The sequence below is a fragment of the Trematomus bernacchii genome, unplaced genomic scaffold, assembly GCF_902827165.1.
Source record: "Trematomus bernacchii unplaced genomic scaffold, fTreBer1.1, whole genome shotgun sequence".
Taxonomy (NCBI): domain Eukaryota; kingdom Metazoa; phylum Chordata; class Actinopteri; order Perciformes; family Nototheniidae; genus Trematomus; species Trematomus bernacchii.
In genome coordinates, this window is record NW_022987641.1 from 6782534 (window position 1) to 6797761 (window position 15228).

General features: G+C 38.9%; 1 protein-coding gene and 1 long non-coding RNA gene across 5 annotated transcripts; one reads left to right on the forward strand and one right to left on the reverse strand.

Annotated features, from left to right (window-relative positions):
* The first annotated feature begins 4013 nt into the window (after nt 1–4013).
* Nucleotides 4014–7597, forward strand: LOC117485099. Its single transcript, XR_004556198.1, has 4 exons — nt 4014–4127; nt 4261–4337; nt 5345–5410; nt 5929–7597. It is a non-coding gene; the product is annotated as an uncharacterized LOC117485099 (long non-coding RNA).
* dclre1c (DNA cross-link repair 1C, PSO2 homolog (S. cerevisiae)) lies at nt 7592–15030 on the reverse strand. Of its 4 annotated transcripts, none has more exons than XM_034133716.1 (15): nt 14822–15030; nt 14633–14684; nt 14159–14243; nt 13846–13905; nt 13673–13728; nt 13382–13483; nt 13109–13181; nt 12816–12956; nt 12586–12687; nt 12074–12210; nt 11847–11901; nt 11671–11759; nt 11457–11554; nt 9175–9261; nt 7592–9000 (listed from the first exon to the last, which is right to left on the reverse strand). In XM_034133716.1, exons 1-15 carry the CDS (start codon nt 14928–14930, stop codon nt 8297–8299), a joined length of 1950 nt encoding a protein of 649 aa, XP_033989607.1. In that variant the 5' UTR covers nt 14931–15030; the 3' UTR covers nt 7592–8296. The 4 variants fall into 4 exon arrangements, with proteins under 4 accessions (XP_033989607.1, XP_033989606.1, XP_033989608.1 ...); XM_034133715.1 differs by having other exon boundaries at nt 7592–9006; XM_034133717.1 differs by lacking the exon at nt 13846–13905 and having other exon boundaries at nt 7592–9006.
* Nucleotides 15031–15228: the final 198 nt, after the last annotated feature.

Consider the following 15228-nt stretch of genomic DNA (forward strand, 5'->3'; position numbering starts at 1 on the left):
TGTGTGTGAGTGTGTGAAGTATTAAGTCAGAGGGAGTCTTCTTGTAGAAGTCCTTATGTATGGAGTGTAGTGAGTGCCCAACATAGACCTAGAGAGAGTATGGAGTGTGGAGAGTGCCCCAGCTGACTGAAGAAGACTGCTGTGCATCATTATATGGCAGCAATCAGCTAAAAAAAAATTAAAGAAGTATTAAAGTGTTTTATAAATATCACTTAAAGGTGGGGTAGGTCATTTTGGAGAAACCAGCTCGAGTGCGCTATAATTTGAAAATACACAACCGGAAAAAATCTGCCACTTCCTTACAGAGCCCCTCCTCCAACACACACGAACACGCACATGACCAATGAGGGCACGAGATAAGTTTGTGCACAGATGGAAGGCTGACAGGCAGGTAGGCCATCCAGTTATTTTAGCCGGGCCGGGTAAAATGATTGGTCGTGCTTTTTACAGTACTACGGCTTCCACAGATTAAAAAATGTTTATGTATTTATTGTCAAAGCATTTAATATATTCATTGCTATCGGGATGTTAAGAGCATTCCATGGAATATAACAATAAGTGTTTCTGAAATAAATTACATACCCCACCTTTAAGTAATAGAAGTAAATGACAGAACAATAAGAGTAAGTGCCCAGCATTCAAAAAGTAAAAGTAAATAAGTATTAGCATGAAATACACTATATAAGTATTCAATTCCGTATTTCATAATAATATATCTATTGTATTACGGGATTATAATTGTAAATGCATGTACAGTATGTGCATATGACCCTACATGTAGGTGGAGCTAATTTTGATAGTTTGCATATTGCTGAATAAAATCATAAATACATGATAATGTAATATAAAACAATGAGATACAATTTATCTATAATCTTTTATTAGAAAGTATATTTTAAATATAATTTGGGTGACTGATCTTTCATTCAGAGGCAATTTAAATTAGTATTTGACATTTAGATAAACACTTCAAAAAAGATTCCAGAGAAAGACAAACATAAAAACAAGAAATATTTTAGTTTGAGCCAATCTTTTTTGGTGGATTTCCCAAATAAATTCAGATATCTGGATTATAACACATGTCGACACTGCCACCTTGTGTTATTAATGGAAACTACAGCTATAAAGACCACCACTCAAACTCTGTATTGCCTTTTCATGTTTTATACGTTGTTTGTTAAATGTTCTTATTCGTTACCTCGATCTTTGATAATAACATTGGCTGTACACATCAAGATCCACTTTCTACGTAATGTCACATTCTAGTGGCTGCTATATCCAGATAAAGTAACAGTCTTATAGATTGAAGTATCTGTAAGTCTGGAAACCGTTTAACATTTCTTAAGTGTCTACCAACAACAAGAAATAAAGATTACATGCTGTGACATTTATATGTATCATTGGACAACTATCTGCAACAGACTGTAATATGGGTGCTTTATGTATGTATAAGAAACTGATCATAACAGAAGAAACAACGTGGACATATGGAGTGCAGAGTAGTATAACACCAACTAAAGTATAACACCAAAAATATAAATCTTGATATAACGAGAGCTCTATTACTTCGTGGCAAACATCTGCATCTCATGCACATCTGCTTTATTTTAAAGCTTAAACTTTTCCTCCATAATTATATATAAAGAGAGTCAGAAATGTATCATTTCTATTTATAAATGCTGAATGAACTAACACCAGAGGTGTCAAATTAAACTCATTGAAATGGTGTTTGATGAAAAGCCCTCAGCATGTGTCCAACAGTCATTTCCACTTCCTGAAGATACAGCTGAGAACATTCATTTATGTTCTGAAAGGCACTTTGCTCTACCCTGTAATCCAGGTGATGGAAGCAGTGTGTGTGTGTGTGTGTGTGTGTGTGTGTGTGTGTGTGTGTGTGTGTGTGTGTGTGTGTGTGTGTGTGTGTGTGTGTGTGTGTGTGTGTGTGTGTGTGTGTGTGTGTGTGTGTGTGTGTGTGTGTGTGTGTGTGTGTGTGTGTGTGTGTGTGTGTGTGTATATAGCGCCTGTCATGGGACGCAATTCTTGATGGAAGAATTGCGTTTTTTTCTTTCTGGAGGCAGATTTCTTCTTCTTCTGCAGTCGTTAAGAATTGTAACGTTTGGTATTATTATCAACTGAAACCAGAGCAGAATCTGATAACAGGCTTTTGTAAAACTCAATTAAAAATATCATTAAATGGCCACTAAAATCCCCAAAATGTCCTCATAGCTGGTTGTAGATTTTTCACTAAATTGAGAATTAGAATTAAGACAGAAACGGGGAAATGAATAAAGTCAGAATGTAAGGTCGTGCAGGACGTAAATCTGGACAAGTACATTCTTTTTGCAAACATTTTTACTTTCATTTAGAAATTCAAACTAAACATCTCCCTCCTGTAAGTTGTTGTTTTTCTTTAACTCATGTCTGACCCTACTTTATAGAATGTGTTCCTGTTATGTTATTGCAAAGGTAATACTTAAACACACATCCTGAGTTTCTCTCTCTTTTATGTGCAAACTGCAGCATAAAAGAGTTAATTGTTCATTACTGGATATGCATCGCTGCATTCTCACGTGGGAATCTTTTTGTTCTCACGGGACTGATGAAGTTGCCTCGAGGCACAACTCTTAATTGTCCTCTATTTAGAAGTAGGTTGCTTTGGATTCTTGACATATAATATGAGCTTTACTTTACTTTCAGGAGAACTGACTCTCAAAAAAGGTTGTTTGTATTATTTGTTGGTATTTTCAATATTTCTTTTTCTTTGGCTGTGTTTCTAGCTGTACTGCATCTATTAAAAAAAGAAAACTTCTGTCCCCACTTTCCTTTAATCCCACTCAATTAACCTTTACTGTATTCTGGCTGAGCTGCAGATATGAAATAGATTCAAGCGCCTACATCTTTCAATTTGCAGGGATTTTAAAGCACAAGACACACTAAAACACACACTCCCTCAACAGCAGGGGTGAACACACTTCTCGCAGTTTCTTTTCTCTCTCCTCCCCTTTCTTCTTGCCGTCATTTTAATCCTTCCTCCATGCTGAGAGTTCAGTGCAGAGTGGAGAGAGGAAAAAAGAAAAAGGGAAACACAAAAAGGACCCGATTCCTTGTTATTTTTTCATACCTGTCTCGTTCTTTAATTCTTCGTCCTGCCATTTGTTTGATCTTCTTCCTCTGTGGGATAAGGTAAGACATGGGATGTGGAAAATCCTCACCAGCCACCAAGAACAGCAGCAGCAGCAACAGCAGCAGCACTGCAGGTCAGAAACAATGTGATCATATTTCAAATGGTGTTTATCTAATAGCATATAAGACATAATAATCATATAGTTTACATAGCACCTTTGAAAAGATTCTGATTCTAAATCAAAGTTACAACGTGCTTTTAAAACATAATTTGATCATTACGTTTTGTTTAAGAAAATGCCAGATGATAAAAGTGAGTTTTAAGAAGAGATTTAAACGTTTTTTTGTGCAATATTAGAGAACATAGGAGATGATATAAAAGATTCAAAACTTTTGAACGACTCAAGTCATTTAGGTAAATTGTTCTGTTACATTTTGCTCTTAAAGGCATAGTCAGGGATTTATTTAACCATATAAAGCTGATTGGACAAACCCATACCTGTTTTATGTTGTTGACAGCTTTGCTAACACCCACCACCTGTCTAACATTGTTTCTAAAGACACCATATTCTATCATTGAGTACACTGAGTAAGTGGGCTTTTTTTATTTATATGATATTCAATGACTAACAATAACAGTCAGTGGAGGATGGTAGCACAGTAACAGGTGTAAATGTACTTTTTAAAATAATGTGAAAAGAAATATTAAATAGTAAAGTCATTTACACACTTATTCATTTTATACATCTGTCTGTTTGAAACTTCAGGGCAAGCCGAGTCTTCAACAAAGGTGTAAGTTCATTTTACTCAGACACATGCACACACACGCACACACACACACACACACACACTTTTAAGAACACATTTGGATTTTAAAACGTGTCTGTGTTGTTTGACCTTTCTCTGAAGTTTTCCATTAACATATTCAATTTGTGTGTGTGTGTGTTTGTGTGTGTGTGTGTTGACAGATTAGAAGAGTCTGTGCCAGAAGATGAAAAATGGAAGTGAGTCATTGAATAGATGTTTTTAGTGCATAGTCACATATTCTGTACGTTTATACATGAATGGATTATATAAAGTATATTTTGCATTAACATTAAGGACAGTGAGTTTGTGTGTGTGTGTTTGTGCATATAGGAACTACGGAGGTGTGTATGTAGGTTTTCCTACAAACCTGAGTGACATTCCTGCAATACACATCGGATCACTCAGAGGTAACACACACACACACACACACACACACACACACACACACACACACACACACACACACACACACACACACACACACACACACACACACACACACACACACACACACACACACACACACACACACACACACACACACACACACACACACACACACACACACACACACACACACACACACACACACAAAATCCATTAGAGATTTTAAATGGCATTGGGCCCCATGCAAGAACCCAAAATGATTCCTTCGTATGTGGCGCATTGAAATGATTTGACCAAATGTGAGCTTTCACAACATTTTTCAAGTTTATAGTCAGCCACTTATCACAGGGGAACATTTTACTTTAAAAAGTATTGCCTCTAATGTTTAAATATGATGGGTTTAAAAAAAGTGGTTGGGTCTGATTTTTTAAATGTGTTGAAGGCAACATGCTTACGTGCCAGTTTAATACATATCTAAATCCAAATAAAACACACACACACACACACACACACACACACACACACACACACACACACACACACACACACACACACACACACACACACACACACACACACACACACACACACACACACACACACACACACACACACACACACACACACACACACACACACACACACACACACACACACACACACACACACACACACACACACACACACACACACACAATTTCCTGTTGAGTCTCCAGGGTCATGAGAGCATGGGAGACAGAAAACACTGACGACCACTTCACAGTCGGCACGTGTTTGTTTTCCTTTTATATACATGTATGTACATACAGTATACATAACATATACATATATTCACACAAACTGTGTATAGCATTTATATTTTGTTAATGCTACACATGCATTGAATTGTTATGAACGACAATTTATTTTCCAATAATGCCGTAAAGCTGTCAAAGGATTTATTAAAATCTTTCATTTTATTAGTGCTTCACGTGCATTTAATTGAATGTTTGATGTGTGTGTTAATTAATGAAACTGTCGTCCACAGAGCACGACTTGTCGTCCCTCGGGAGGCCGCTGTGGAGGGACGGATCCTGATTTTAATGAAGAGCAGGTGTGTGCGCTTTGCTTCAGTGTGTGTGTGTGTGTGTGTGTGTGTGTGTGTGTGTGTGTGTGTGTGTGTGTGTGTGTGTGTGTGTGTGTGTGTGTGTGTGTGTGTGTGTCGACCTCCAGTTTCTCTTTGCTGTTTTCTCGTTAGTGAGAGCTATAATGCCACATCAGCGGTTAAAGGGCCGTGCCAGTGTTGTTGCTTGCAGGCTCCAGAATTAATTAAACATTTGAATAAGTACATTTGAACTTATTTGGTATTTTGATTGTATTTTAAGCAGATTCCATTTACCACTAACTGTTTACATCTATGGCTCTGAAGCCATAACTTTTTTTGCACATTATTAATAATCTTTATAGTATATATTTGTGTTTCTATTTGCTCTCTTTAAATCCTTCAGGATAAAGCTCAATGTTATATGAACTAATTAACTATCACGCACTGTAATGTGCTTTTGTTCCATTTCCGACCAGTTAAATAAATCCCTTGAAGTCAATCCTGCTGCTCTTCTTTATGCCTCTTAGTGAACTGAAAGACGGAGAAGAATTAAGAAGAGGAAACCCTGCAGGCGTCCTTCAGTTTGCCATCAGAGACTCACCGAGTGATGAGGAGCCGCTCTCATCTTCTCTCGCTGCTTCGTCCTCCGTGAGGACTGTACTGGGATCAGCTCCTCCTGGTTTTGCTTGCTGTGGAGCCTGCTGTAAAACAAACTGGTTAAAGACTTTTGGAAGCAGATGGACTCATCAGACAGTGACAGTTTGCAGTTTAAACATATGAAGGTGCTTAGATAGTTGGTTCCACTTCATTTGACCTTATTGGCTTGTTGTGTATCTGCTTAAGGAAACACCAGCAGCAGCTGTTACAAGAGGCAGAAGCTGTGGTAACTCTCCTTGTTGAGGGAGTAATACTGAGTTCATCCAAATATGTAGTAGGACTAAATGTTAAATATAAATAGGGATAAGTGTGGTGATATTCAGTCAACAAAAATCAAGTGTCAGTGTATCCCAATCCTCTTCTTATGTGCTTCACAGCTCTATTGTTGTCAGAAAACTATGAAAACCACACCGATGAGCCACACGGTTGCACTGGTTGGCATTTACCTTCATCATCATGAACACACACTGTATTTGTATTTTGACGGCCTGCTTCAATCCAATGTGGAATCATTTGCTGCTGAAAATAGTCCCTAACAAAAGCACTAATGACCAATATTTTACAAAATGACTTTAGCCTTTTAGGAATATACAAATATAGATCAATGAGCTGTTTTCATATATTAATTGTACGATGTCGATGTTCAATAAAACATTTTATTTAGGGAGCATGTTTCTGTAAGGTTTCCACAGTATAATACCATAGTGATGAAGGCTGGATTAACGTTTAGTACTCACGTGTAGCTTGTTTTGTTTGAAATGATAACGTGCAGACTCTTGGCGTCTCAAGGACACAGACAGCAGTAAGTGGCTCCTGCTGTGAGAGGACGTCAGACAATCATCTCTCCTTTGGGCATTTACACAAAATGAAAGCTGTATGAATGTTTTTGAGTCTACCATTTGTGCTCAACGTGAACCCACCTGTTCTCTCCCAAGGAAAATACCTGTTGGTTTCTTAGGAAGTGGCTAAAAGAAAGCACATTATGTCACACACAGCATGGCTCTGATGTTTCTCAATTTGATTATTTAACAGAAAAGATAATTGAAATGTATTGTATATTGCAGCAATTTGTTCAAGTCTGTTCAAATCCACCCAAATAAACCACAACCTGCAAATGTCTTGAGGTTGTATTTCAACACATGTTTCAGACAATTTTAATTAGGAACACATTCAGAGAATAGAGCTTATTAAAATGACTTGTTATCCTTCCTTCTCACCACATCAATACTCAACCCGCTACTGTATAGTACACATTCACTGTATTTGAGTTAATGTAAAACAATCTATCTTAATATTAGTCTTGCTCTGTGATGCTGTTGTGGCATTTCTGCACAAAAATGTCTATGTTTTTGTAGAGGTTTTGTTTTTTACTGTCTTCAAAATGTTTTCCTTTTGAGATGCGAAAATGTGTAAGAAAGTAAATTATTTCCCCTGAAAGCTGCTTCTCTTTTTGTTTTCAATCAAGTGATACTTTTGCTGACTTTTGTTTAACCATGAAATGTAAAAGACAAATAGAACATATAAACGGCAGGATAAAGTGAGGAACAATGGTTTATTGAGCAATTATTTGAACCAGCCCAAAGAGAAATACATGAACAAAAACAACAGTGACTAAGGTTGTATTTGAAGAATTAATATTTGAGATACATTGTAATGTTTTCCAATAAGTAATGAGAAATTGCAGTACAGAAATTCTGAAAAAGATAAAAACGGTGTCACTACTGCACAGCTGGTTCAACAGCTAATACTTACAGGTTTAGTTTTTAAATATAAGTAGAATTTCCCAGAATACATCCCAAAATATGTGTTATCTCTCTCGAGGTTGAATATTCAAATGTTATTAGTAGTATAAATGTTATGGTTGAAAGAAAGCTTTTCTGTTGAAATGTAAAACTTTATTTGGTTTAAGAAACTAAAAAGGTTCTGCTAAGGTTATCTACTTCACAATAAAGAAGGAATGTTTTAAATAATGAACCACAATCTGTCAACAAAAAGGAACAAGTCACAGGTGCAATAATGAATGTAGGGCGGAAGTGAACTTAAAGTGCCTTGGTGAATAAATGGTTCGTGCATTGCTTTGCAAACTGAGGTGTGTGAGGTTTAGAGGTTCCACTCAAGCTGCAGAGGAATGTAAGGCATGTGTGGTATTATAGTATAGAAAGGCATTAAGTGTTTATAAAACAGTAATCCTGCAGCATGTAGGTGGACGAGTAGAGGGAATGTGGCTCACCAAAACCTTCACATGGAGCCCTGACTACCCTTTCTGATGACCACTTCCTCTCCTGACGCCAGCTTCCTGTACAGCTGCGACAGTTCATCAGGATGAGGCGTTTTGGACTCAGGCGTGCAGGGAATATCGAAGTCTGACGACGCCTGAGACTCTGAGAGCTCTTCCTTGCTCTCCTTCTCCTGAGTATTTATCCTGCAGTCTTCATGTTGCTCAGGGCGGAGGATCAGCGTGTCGGGGAAATACGAGTCCTGGTTCTGGGAGGAGTGGTTCGACAGCGAGGCGGAGAGTGTCAGACTGAAGTTTCCATCGTTATCTGGGGTTTCCTCCTCCTCACTGAACAGTTCTGGGGTCTGTGAGCCCGTCATTTTGGAAGGGGAGGGGCTGGGGACAGAGCAGCAGGATTGTAATTGGCTGCTGAGGCTGTTCTGGCTGTCAGGAAGCGTCTCCGTGGTGAAGAAGTCCTCCCATTTCGGAGGATGTGAGGAGCCTGCAACCTCAATTTTCTCAGCTTCCTCTATCGTCTTTTCCACCTCATCCTGACATAGATTGTTGTCCTCCTTTTCTTTGTTATCCTCCTCTTCCTCTTCCTCATCCTCCTCTTCACCATTGGACTCAGTGCAGTCTGCGTAATTGCGTGAAACAGACTGCGTGTCTGTGACTGTCAGAGGAAAAGACTCCTCTGCAGACACAGGGGGCGCCGCTTCCTGAAGAGCTTTCACTAAGGATTACAGATAAACAATAAACATTTGTTCATAATAAATCATTTAATAAAGTATTAGAGCCATTGTTAGGCTTCAATGAAATGAAGACACCATCATACACCACATTTATACATGCACCAAATATAATCCCCCCCAAACATTAAGGGGTTAAAATAACTACGCACCATTTTTTATTTCTTGGTTCAGCGCCATCTTCTTCCTCACTGGTGCCAGATCCAGCCCGTCAAACAGCTTCTCATCGCTGTCTGAATCTAAACAGAAGAGAACAGACACTCAATACTTTAAAGGTCCCATGTCATGGCCATTTCTACTGATCATAATTCCATTGTTGAGGTTAGATTTTAGAATACATTTATATTGTGCAATTTTCCAAACTCACATTGGTTTCTCATACAGCATCTCTGTATAGTATGTGTATTCACTCTCTGTCCTAAACGGCTTGTTGGAGCTCCTGCCCCCCCCCCCCCTCCCTGTGAGCCCAGTGGCCGTCTGCGAGACAGCGAGACACAGCGAAACCCAGCCCGAAACACACACACACCCGCAGCCTGGCTGGGAGTTTGTGTGTGTGCCCAGGCTGAGTTCCACGGTGTCTCGCCGACCCCACACCAGTGAGCCAGCTCACAGTGTCCCGCTCCTCGCAGCAGCGAGCCTCGCAGTGTCCCGCCGAGTGTGTGTGTGTGTGAGGAAGTCCGCGGATTGGTCCAAACGTAACGTAAACGTAACGGCTCCGCAGACCAATCTGCGGAGCCGTTACGTTACGTCACTATACCCGAAATACGTCACTATACCCAAGAAGTAAACAATGGAAAAAGAGAAATCCCCAACGAGGCGTTCTGGGGCAGCATAGACAGGTCTTTTCTGTGTTAGAGTTTTACTCGCTACAGGGTGTACTTTGAGGGTTTGTGACTCTGCAGACCGTTTACATGCATAGAAAGCTACATAACACACAAGGGGACGGGTAATAACCGGAAAAGCATGACATGGGGCCTTTAAGTTTGTTGAATGACAAAACTTTGTATAGCCTCCACCTATTTGTTTTGCCCATTATCTGCTGGCAAGTCATCCGTTCTCCTTATTATTAGGGATGTCCCGATCACCTTTTTTTGCTCCCGATCCGATTCCGATCATTTGATTTTGACAATCTGCCGATACCGATTTTTCCCGATCCGATCTTTATGCAATGCATTAAGAGAAAAAAAAGGTAACAGATAACGGCTGGTCATCCAACGCGATGAATTCAGCTATCTTGGCTGTTATTCTTTTGGCCTTTTCACTGTTCTGGGGCAGTTTCTCTTTCCTTTTAAAAGTCTCTGAAAGTGTCGGTTGTTTCAGTGCCGTTACCTGAGTGGCCGCTGTGTACTCGTCATGTTGTTGTTGGTGTTTGTATTAGATTGGTCGTGTTGAACGTAGCTCTGTTCTTTCCACCATGCGGAACCTCCGCCTTGCAAACATTGCATCTGGCTGTTACACTGCCTTCGCTTTCAATTTTATAATACTTCCAAACTCCTGACATTTTCTCTGTCCCGACTCCCGAGTCACCAGCTGAACGTAGCCTCTTGTTAGCTTACTGCTACTATTAGACACTGCGCCCACTCTGTTGCCAGATTTGAGAGAAATAAGCAACCAGGTCTATGAAAACAAGCCCAAAAGAAGCAACACATACATGATGTTGTATCATTTTAAACCAAAACTAAGGCCTCAGGATGACTTTAAGACGTGAACATGGTCATTTTTGTTTTGTAACATTAAATAAAATAAAAATATTTTATATAAAAAAATAAAAATAAATAAATAATAATTCCCGATCCCCGATTTTTTTCTCCCGATTCCGATCTTTTGAAAATCACGTGATCGGCTCCGATCCCCGATCACGTGATCGGATCGGGACATCTCCACTTATTATATCTTCGGAATATAATTTGCTGTACCAAAATAAAGAACTTCATTAGATGCACATTCACTTTTAACTCTATTGTTATTTTTCTCACACACACACACAGGCCCGAAACACACACACATGCACACACAGGACCCAGACATGCATTCATTGGGCCGGCGTGTTTACCAAGGAGAAGTTATTGGGCTTCAGGGGCGTCAAAAAGGAAAAAGGGCCGGGGTCGGTGCTTTGTTGAGGGAAACATCTTCATCAATGTAACCTGGTATCTCTAACATATCCAGCTGTAAGAATGCTCCTACTTCTCTTTGTGGTTTGTTTTTGAAAGAGAAGCACAAAATGAAGCTTTGATAACAGAATTTATTATTTTATATTTTCAGATGAAAAGTCCTCCCAAACGTTCAGCTAGCTTCCATGAAACAACATTTCATATATCAATTTCCACATACTGTAAACCAGCATTGAGGCTAAGGAAACTGTTACAGATGTCACATTTTGCACCTGTTGTGGTTATATAATGTATATGAAAGTGTGTGAGTGTGTGTCTCTCACCATATGTAGGTCGCTTCACCATGCAGCGTTTGAGGGCTCCCAGAGGTTTGTATACTGTCGCTGCTTGATCCGACTGGTTCCTGCACATCAGCATCAGCCTGTTAAAATACAAAGTGTCAACAAGTGTCTGGCAAATGCAATAACAACTCAGACTCTTACAACACATCTTAAAATAGTTTTGGAGGTTAACGTGTTATATCAAATCTTCACTCACATCTGTGTGACTTCAGTGAGTGTGCGACCAAGAGGGATGACACTGGGGTAGATGTTGACGGGCTGGAGGTAGGAGAGGAAGTCTTTCAGCTGAAATCAGAGAGGCACATACATTTTAAAGCACATTATTTCAAGAAGAAAATTAAGAGATATAAGCATTGTAAGCATCTGTAGTACCTCTAAGTAGGAGGAATGGAAACTGAAGCACGCTCTGAAGGAACTTGCTCCTGTTCTGGAATAAAAAACATAAAAAAGGCAAGTTTAGCATCCATAGATTTATGTTGAATTCTTCTTTCAGTGTCTTTTTTCACCAAGCACTTTAATTGACTGCTAAAATGTTAATGTATCATGACAAGCGTTTGTAATTGAACAAATATTCTGGATACATCTGAAGTTGCTCTTACTTTATGACAACGTTTGTTTTCCTCGTCCTCTCTCCGAACCACATGGTGGATGGTTTGATGCTGATGATTTGAAGAGGGGTCCCGTCAGACGCTGTGCAGCCACACGGCAGCCGGCTGCCGTGGAAAAACTCCTCAGCCTACACACACACACACACACACACATGGAGCAGTTGAAACGACACTGACTCAGGATTATAATTTGTTTTGAATAAGTGTCAATGACAAAACATTCAAAAATACATTCTAAAATGAATGGCATGCAATGGGAGAGGTTATCTTATGGGTTTTATTGAAACTACATGCACTGTAATAAATACCCTTATCTGTTGCTTGTTTTTTTATTAGCACAAATGCACCGCCCTTCTTTCTCTCTCTGTGTGTGTGTGTGTGTGTGTGTGTGTGTGTGTGTGTGTGTGTGTGTGTGTGTGTGTGTGTGTGTGTGTGTGTGTGTGTGTGTGTGTGTGTGTGTGTGTGTGTGTGTGTGTGTGTTTATGAGAGACATTAAGTGGGACCTTAGGGTGTCGACAGGCATGGATCTGCGTCCTGCGGTCAGTGGTCACGTAGCTCAGGAGCTCCGGCATCTTCTTGAACATCTCTAGACTGTTGACATGGATCTGAGAGTAAAATAAATATAAATGCAAACATATAATTGTCCACTGCTTTAGGAGGAGATGGCCACACCTGCATGTTTGGATTTGTGCATGAAAGGATATTATGGAAAACAGAACCATGTTTGCGCTACCTGTGTGTTGAACTCCTCTCCCAGGTTGGTGAACAGGTATTCATATCCATATGCAGCTTTACAGTTGAGCCACACAACATGATAAGCACTCTGACTGATCCAGTTTCTAACAAGCTCTGAGATACCGTCCAGACACACCTCCTGCACACAGAGAAATTATAAATTACATTACAATCATTGCATCTATGGTTCAAATACATTTTAAATCAAAAACAAATGAACCATTGTTAGTATGAGTTTTATCAACAATTCCTCTTTGTACTTCATAGCCAGAGACCATCCCAGAAACGTACCCGAGTGGGAATCTGGAAAAATCGTGGGTCATAGAACGTTGAGTCCAGATAAATGCTCTGAATATCCTTCACTCTGAAACATGAAAGAACAGTGTCACACATAAACTGTGATAAGGCAAAGGTGACAAAGAAGAGGGAGAGAGTGTCTGAAGACGGGGTTTAGGTGACATTTTTACATTATCCAATTCCTAAACTTTTACTGTCTTGTTTTCCTTGTTACTTTTAAGAAACTTGAAGAGGCAGAAAACTGTGAAGATGTTCATCACGACCGACCTGCTGCCAGAGTGCAGATGTTCGATTCTTGACACATCTCCAGATGCAAACCTGAAGTCTCCTGTATACAACACGTTCCCCTGAGAACCCTCAAACAGGAACCTGCAAACACACACACAATTTCTGACTTAAACAAAAATAAAACGTTTAACATTGTTTGAATATGTTTTTGCCCTGACAGACCTGTATTTTTAAAATAGCCTATACATATGTTACATTTCAAAATATGAATTTGTATTAATCAAATCAGACAACTTTCTTAAAGTCTAAGACAGTTAAGGTTCAACTTACATAACAGAGCCGGGACAGTGTCCTGCAGCGAGCAATGTGACCAGAATCTCTTCTTTCTGTCAAATTAACACCAGAAAGAGAGTTACAGAAAATCAAATAGGGAAACACTTAAAATTAGGAAACTAAATCTACATGTGTGTCTGAATGACTACAAAACAATCCTCAGTTTTTACCTCTCCAGATGCCTCATCAACCAGAGAAATCTGAGTGGGACTCTCCAGCTCTAATGCAACCTAAAACATGTAATTTTACCAGGATAAAAAAAAAAAAAAAAAAAAAAAATGATGTTTTGGGAAAAGGGAAAAAACCTCTAATTTTACCAAAATACTAGAAAGCAAAGCAGAGATGAACATGACATGAAAAGCAAAAAATATGTTCTGACACACAGAGAATCAACTTAAGGTTGAAAAACGTCTGTCACAGGATAAATGCTCTAATTATCACATGCATACACAATGAAAAATGAGAGGAATAAAGGTAACTTACAATGTATTCCTCCCAGAAAGCGTACCTGGGATTGTTCAGGAGAAGTTCTTTGGTCACGAAGGAGCAGTAAAGTCTAACTGTACGACTATTAACCAAGAGAGAAAACAATAATATAGCAAAATATAAATGATATCTCCCCCATTTAGTTTATATGAGTTACAGTATGTGTCCAAGTAATTTATTTGTGGAATTCTTTATTTATTTTCAGTTTAGCAAAAAAGCTTCATCATATAATTTTGCATCTGGCATATAACTTAAATTATCCATAATGTAACAAAATACAATATTTTCCACTACATTTTAGTGGATTAGAAGCAGAACATTTAAATACTAAGGCAAATTACAAATACCTCAAAATGTACTTCAACTACAGTTAGGGTTAGGTATATAGAACTATATATATATAACTAACTATATATATGTATATATATATATAACTATAAAAATAAAGTTGCCTTTGCCAAAAAACTTCACCTGAACTGCAGTTTTCTCCTGAGTATCGGTGCTTTTAGTCCTTTCATATGATCTGTCAATAAGATAAAACAGATAAACAACAACGACAACCTGTAAATTGGTGTTATATGTCTCTGTGGATAATGAATTTGTATCCAAACTTCCATTAAACACTAATGGTTTGTGATGCTAGCTGGCTGCCAGGCTCACCTTTGTGGCAGTGGGAGAGGAAATATGCCCGGGAATGTAGGTTCTCCCGGTCGAACCGATCCAAAGACATGGTGGGATACTCCTTCATTCGACCTGCAAATGAACTCATGTTTATGCCAAACTGTTTTAGTGGTATCTGGTGAAATTATTGTAATGTTATGTCCAGCGGAGAGAGCATATTTTGCTGTCATCTCCAGTGTTTGTCCCGCCCATTCATTTCAGTTCCTCTTCTTCGTCGTTTATTTAAGGACGATTCAAGTGCATTTGATAAATATTACCGCCATCTAGTGTCCGTTTATACTCATTGGTGTTCTTCTTGAATTGAGCCTCTGCTGTTAATATAGTTTCACACTTTTCTTGACACATGCTTCTCTTTTAGGGAAAACCATATTAACAGATCCAACAAA

What these genes read in the sequence shown, in the direction of transcription:
- dclre1c (XM_034133715.1), bottom strand. Translation starts at nt 14,930, where the DNA reads ATGAGTTCATTTGCAGGTCGAATGAAGGAGTATCCCACCATGTCTTTG. An exon ending in AGGAGAAAACTGCAGTTCAG is followed by an intron (nt 14,244 to 14,632) that starts GTGAAGTTTTTT and finishes CTTGGTTAATAG; the next exon opens with TCGTACAGTTAGACTTTACT. An exon ending in ATGCCTGTCGACACCCTAAG is followed by an intron (nt 12,211 to 12,585) that starts GTCCCACTTAAT and finishes GTGTGTGTGTAG; the next exon opens with GCTGAGGAGTTTTTCCACGG.